The sequence below is a fragment of the Vombatus ursinus genome, unplaced genomic scaffold (assembly GCF_900497805.2).
Source record: "Vombatus ursinus unplaced genomic scaffold, bare-nosed wombat genome assembly UNPS02014789.1, whole genome shotgun sequence".
Classification (NCBI taxonomy): Eukaryota; Metazoa; Chordata; class Mammalia; order Diprotodontia; family Vombatidae; genus Vombatus; species Vombatus ursinus.
Genome location: NW_020954567.1, coordinates 13,711,821 through 13,717,775, shown reverse-complemented (window position 1 = coordinate 13,717,775; position 5,955 = coordinate 13,711,821). Strand labels below are relative to the sequence as shown.

At 36.7% G+C, this 5,955-nt stretch overlaps 1 protein-coding gene across 1 annotated transcript in view; it reads right to left on the bottom strand.

The window, feature by feature from the left end:
- Positions 1-882: 882 nt before the first annotated feature.
- RABGAP1L (RAB GTPase activating protein 1 like) overlaps positions 883-5,955 on the bottom strand; it is a 648,400-nt gene continuing 643,327 nt past the window's right edge. Inside the window, exon 26 of the mRNA XM_027868366.1 lies at positions 883-5,290. Within this exon, the coding sequence (XP_027724167.1) occupies positions 5,138-5,290 (153 nt within the window). The 3' untranslated portion in view covers positions 883-5,137. The remainder of the gene's footprint in view (positions 5,291-5,955) is intronic.

The following is a 5,955-nucleotide window of genomic DNA, read 5'->3' as shown; positions in this document are numbered from 1 at the left end:
TAGTCTGTGACTAATATATAGTTTTCTCCAAATTACATACATACTGAAACCTTTACACATTAATTCCCACTGAAAAAAGGAAATGTCTGAAAAATTTTCCTACTCAACATTTTTAGATAAAAAACATTCCCAATAAAACCTGGAGTATATACTAAGGAAAATATGGACATGTTATTAATAGTTCTGTTTTACTAACACAGTCCCCTGGCCACATGCTGTATCTGAGGTAATTTACTCACCCTCAAGCTGGGAAAGGAAAGCCCTAGCAGCCAGCTGTTATCTATGAAATGACTCTATAAATACCTCATTTTCAAATCCTAACTCCAGATCTTTTCATGCTCAGTACTTTCTATATAGTTAATTTCCCAGTTTTGGTGGCTTTTGTAGCATTGGGGGAAATTCCATGGACAGTATCTACTCCAGTATTATACAGCCATGTATGTGAAGGAAAAATAAGACCTTCACTTAATGATGAATTTTGTAACAATGCAGGCCAAAAGAGACATGCACTTTGCAACCAGAGAAAGAAAGAATTAACAGTTAATGCAGAAAATTTGATTGGGCACAATGCTGTTTTCTGATCTGCTGTCTTGGATTCCCACATGCCGTGGGGACATCTAAATACCCAGGTGGACACACACTACATGGGCATAACTGATAAGCAAACAGATACATATATGTAATTTAACTGTTCAGGAAGTCTACCTAACCTTCAAATTACTGGTTTGCTTATTCTTTTGTCTATTTGGAAATGAAACAAGAGAAGCAGGTTATTTGGGATCTTATTTAAGCTTATTAAATCAACAACTTTCTTGATCATTCATCAAAGGGACTGTTTTCTAGAGAGAAAAAAACAAGTAAGATGCTGAAACAAAAATTTACTGAGGTGCTAGAATCATTTAATTGATTTACATGGGTGTTTGATGAACACAGTTGATCAAATCAGTACTTGGCTTTCACCTAGTAACCTAAGAGAAGAGGCTTTTGCAACAAAGTGTCTCTCACAGTTACATTTGTAATGCTTATTCTAAGCAACTAACCATCTCTTCCAATATTCCAAGACTCTTAATATGGCTTTTAGGACTCTTAGGACCAAAAGTTGGGTCATTCTTGTTTTCCATATTTTTTCTTATACTAAGAAATTAAGCCATCAGGTTATTACTTGTTAATAGAGTGTTTTAAACAGATAAAGTAGGAGAGGAAGAGAAGTAGAAACCACTATGTAGGGAGACATTCAAAAAGTTGTGAAAACTAAGAGAAGGTAAAACACTGCTAAATGTTAGTGACTTTAGCAAAAAGATTATCTTGGTAAGAAAAATCAATCCAAACCAATGGAAAAGAACTTGTTGATTTATTAAGTAGGAAAGATAGAGAGATGTGTAGGCTGCCTAGCAAGACAGAGTATATGCCAAACTGGTACATCTACCAATGTTTCTGCTAAGCACTTGTAGAGGGTTAAGATCTTCTCTAAATCAAAGTGTCTAGCTAAATATAACTACTTATGAGATGGTTCAGGATGTGGGAAGCTATCAAACACGTGCACTACTAAATTCAGCTTTGTTTTCTTTGACCTTTAAAGAAAATAAGAAACTTTAAAGAAATAAAATCCTCAAGATATGTATATCAACTAATTTAATAAATAGCACTTAATTTAGTATGTAAAGAGGTGAGATTCAGAATTTGTCTCAAAAAGCTAATCATTTTTCAAAATGTTGTAAACATTGGATTTTGGAAGGGATTTGTTCTGCACTGTGCACTTTAGGAAAAGACTACAATTGAATTAAGATTAAACAACCATGTCAGAAAAACACTCCATTGTGCGTAAGAATTTTCAGGTTGCTTGGTTGTTTTTTGCTTGGTTCCTGAAAAGAATCGAGAGTGAAGAGGGGGCAGTTTACATAATCCTCTAAAATTAACTGAAGTCAATCAGTTAATCAACAAGTACTTAGGGCCTCCTAGATTCCAGGCACTGTGCTAGGTGCTGGACATACAAAATCAAAAATGAAGCAGTCCCTGCCCTTACTGGGATGTTGACATTTTCAAAGCTTCATTTGTCTCTTGGTCATACAGTTGGAGACAGTGATATTCCAACATATTAAACGAAAATTACACCTTACGTATCAAACTTTGGTCCTTTCATCTTGCATCTTTCCTGTTGCTGGTGGCATGGGGCACTTCAGCATGGGACAGACTAAGCTCCTGGCACGGCAGGTCATGCCACATATCACTGTTGGCACTAGATGGGAAAGGAAGCAACTCAGCACTATTGATGTAAGTCACTAAAAGCACTAAACAGAATTCTGAAATGTCAACTTTTCTTTCAAAACAAAACACTGGTTTCTAAAACTGTACAACATGTAGATATGTTTTTTTCTCCATCAAATATACATTGAGTTGCATTAATTTTATTTAAAATTAAAGTGCTGTTCTTGTCAGAAAAAAATGACGAAAATGATGTAGAAATTTTAATATTCACTCACTTCTACATAAACTCTGTTAAAGTAATCAAAATATAACTTCTAATATTAAGTTCTACACACTTCATCTTGGGATCCAAAAATTCAGCTGAAACTCAAGATTAGCCAGCTGAGTCCAAATATCAGTTTAGACGTAAGGACCTGATTTTTTTTTTTGGGTGGGGGAGCAATGGGGAATGAGGAGTCTGTGACATTAAACATGGTCTGTATGACCGTTCTGGAGATATTTACAAGACTCCTGTCCAAGTCTGAGTGGGCAGCATGCAGCAACTTTAATTTTTCTTCTCAACTAAGGACAATCTTGCAGCGAAAACTTAATTCTGCTGGTTCTGAGAAGGGGAAGGCAATAGAGTAGCTCCATGGGATCAGGCTCCAGTAGAAATGAGCATCTTCTACTTAATTGGCAATTTTATTCAGGAGGCTGAATCAAAGTGATGGGGTTTATGGGACTCAAGGCAGAAATGCCAAATAAATTCAACAGATGTTACTAGATAACTAATGAAGGCTATGTATCACATTATAAAGTGCCATTTTATACAGATAGCATTTTCTAGCCATTATTATATACTTTGGAGAAGAGTACATACTTCAAAAACCAAATTGTAGGTAACACCCAAATCAAAGTTGATACACTAATCAACAAGGTAGTAGGACCATCACTTTACAAGTTAACACATTCAAAGCTTATAAGTTCAGTTTACCAAAAAGGTTCATATTTCTCAAAATGTAGTTGGCCACTAGCAAGTAAAGCAACAGTGGCTAAAATAGTTTTCACAATTTTGAAAGTGTTACACAGTTTTCCTTTTTTGATAAACATTTTCATGAAAAATGTCAGGCAAAACCATCCTTCTTTGAAGGAGCCCTACTTGAGTAGGATCTGAAGAATTACATTTAGGTAAACAATATGTTTTTGTAAGCTTTTTCATAAATGGTTACAGTTGAGGGATACATAATTTTTTAGGATTAAACATTCCTTTTAGGGAAAGTGGGCAAGACATTTTCTATGACTGAATTTCAGTAGATGCTTTAGGAGTGAAACTATAATTTGATTACTGGTTAATCTTCTGAAAGTAAAACATGGCACAGGTAAGAGTCCTACTGGCATTACAGCTTCAGATTCTTTGCAAACAAGATGCTTGACAATGAAGCCAATGACTAATATTATTTAACTTTATCATATAGACCTGATGGAAGAATTAATTTGGGTTAAGAGAGTACGGGTCCAGAGGATGCCCCTACTCTTGAACAGATAAGAAAATGGAAAACTTAATATACAACTAACCTCTTTGGCCCTGTTTGGGAGACTTCCTGGCAAGGCCTTTTTATATAGACATGTTAAATATAATTTAAAAAACATTTCCATCAAATTTTAAACAATAGTTTTACCTTTCAATGAAATAAGTATTTCTATAAACATTTTATATTCAACCAAAAAATGTTACAAATGCCTTTGCACCTCTCCATCTTTGGGATAAAAAGGGCACATTTTTAGATAGTTACAGAAATCAGGAAGAGTTACACAGCATAAGACTAAAAGGTTTCAAAGTTGGCCTTTACTTCCCATTTCTATATCTTAAACACAAAACTGTTACAGCAAATTAGTGTTTCCTCAGCAAGTGCTCATCAAAATTAAATGGAATATGAATTCACTGGTCCTATCCTCCTACTTACTTTTCATTCAGAAGTTCTGATTTCGTACTAAGCCCAACAGTTGTGCCTGGGTATTCCTAGGTGCTCTGCTGAAAGTTTTCTAAGGCTACTGCTCACAAAATACCCTTTGCATTACACTTCCACAAGACTGTCTGTCACACCTGAGGCCATGCACACAGGCAGACTTTTGAGATTCACGGATGGAGTTCTTAAAAGAACTGAGGCCAAGGTGATGTAGGCTTCATTTGAGCTTGCTGAAATCCCAGTTCCCTTGTTCTAGTGTGCATGCCAGAAGACAAAGGATAAGAGAGCCTCTGGAACATCAAACATCTATGTAAGGAGCTTATTTCCAAATGAACCCAGCAGAAATTTTTTTTTTTTAAAGTGAGTCTTTTTTCAGGAGATTGGTCTGTGGTCATTCCTCTTTCAAAAGCAAAGTGCTTCTCTGTAGGATGTTACCATCCCTCTTGTAAACTACTGGGATCACATCTAGGATAAGACCTAGACAGTGGTCATGGCCTGCCCCTACAATGTGCTTTATTTTAAGTTTAAGTCCTGAAAATGATCAAGGCTTAAATGCTAATCTCTTCTTTGCCCTGACTGATACCCCATCTCCCACCATGTCAACCCTGAAATAGCAAAAAAAAAAAAAAAATCTACTGTTTTATGCAAGATACAAAATAATTAGGAATAATTAGTTCTAAATAAAACATTTAGCTCTGAATTATTTATTTCCAACTTAACATCTAGATATAATAAAATAAGGTGTAAAAAGGTTGATGGTGGTTTTCAGTGAGGAAGGTGGAAAAGAGATATTCAACATAAAACAGGACTCTAAATAACTTTCCTTTGAAAAGCGTCACACCAGATGAATGAGAGATGCTGAAGGATTTCAGTTTGAGGCTTGCCCCCTGGCCTTCCTTACTTCCCCTCAAAGGGACACTGGGACAATCTGCCAGGGCTTCGGTTGCTTGAATCGTTGTGTTCTTGTGCGTGGAATTTGGCAGGAACTACGTGCTCTCTTTGGGTGGCTGGGACGGCTGAGGCTGCTGGGGTGGCTGTGTGCCTGTGGCTGTTTTGATAGAGTTCAGGGTTTTGCTAAACCAAGAGTTTTTTGCAGCTTGAATTTCATTCATGAGGGCTCCTCTCTGATGTTCAAGCTCCTAAGGAAAGGAAGAAAGACAATCATTTGAGGGTGGGGGCCTTTTTCTCTCTATTTGAAACTCTTCAGTATAGCTGTTTAGCTATTTCTAGACCACTGAGGATAGCTTTCATACCAGCAATAAATTCTACTGACTAGAGATGAAGGCAATGAGCGCAGACAACCCTTCAAGAAATTGGGCAGTGAAAGGAAGGAGGAAAAATAGAGCAGCCGCTTCCTAGGTTTAAATGGCCTGCAGTCTGGTCTGGGAAAAAGAGTGCCACTCTGGGAGTCAGCTCTGATTTGGACCACTACCTGGCTGGCTAACTGGCCTTCAATGTCCTCAGCTGGAAAAGAAGGATGTTGAGTCAGACTATCTTCAAGGTCCTTTCCTGCTCTAATATCCTAAGACAATCATCTCCCTGTTCTAGGAAAAGGTGGTAGAGCTAAAGAATGTACTTATTTCTTCTGAGAGGTGAAATAGAAGAGTTTTCTCTTCAGAATTCTAGTATTAATTTAAGTTTGGGTTGAGCTCTTTGATATAATGTTAGGTTGACATTTAATAGTTACAATATATTTCATTGTGGTGATAGATTGAAGTGAAGTCCTGACTCTCCAGATTGTGCTAAGTGCTGTGCAAAAAAAAAAAAAAAAAAGATATGTTTCTTTCCGTGGGCACTTAAAAGG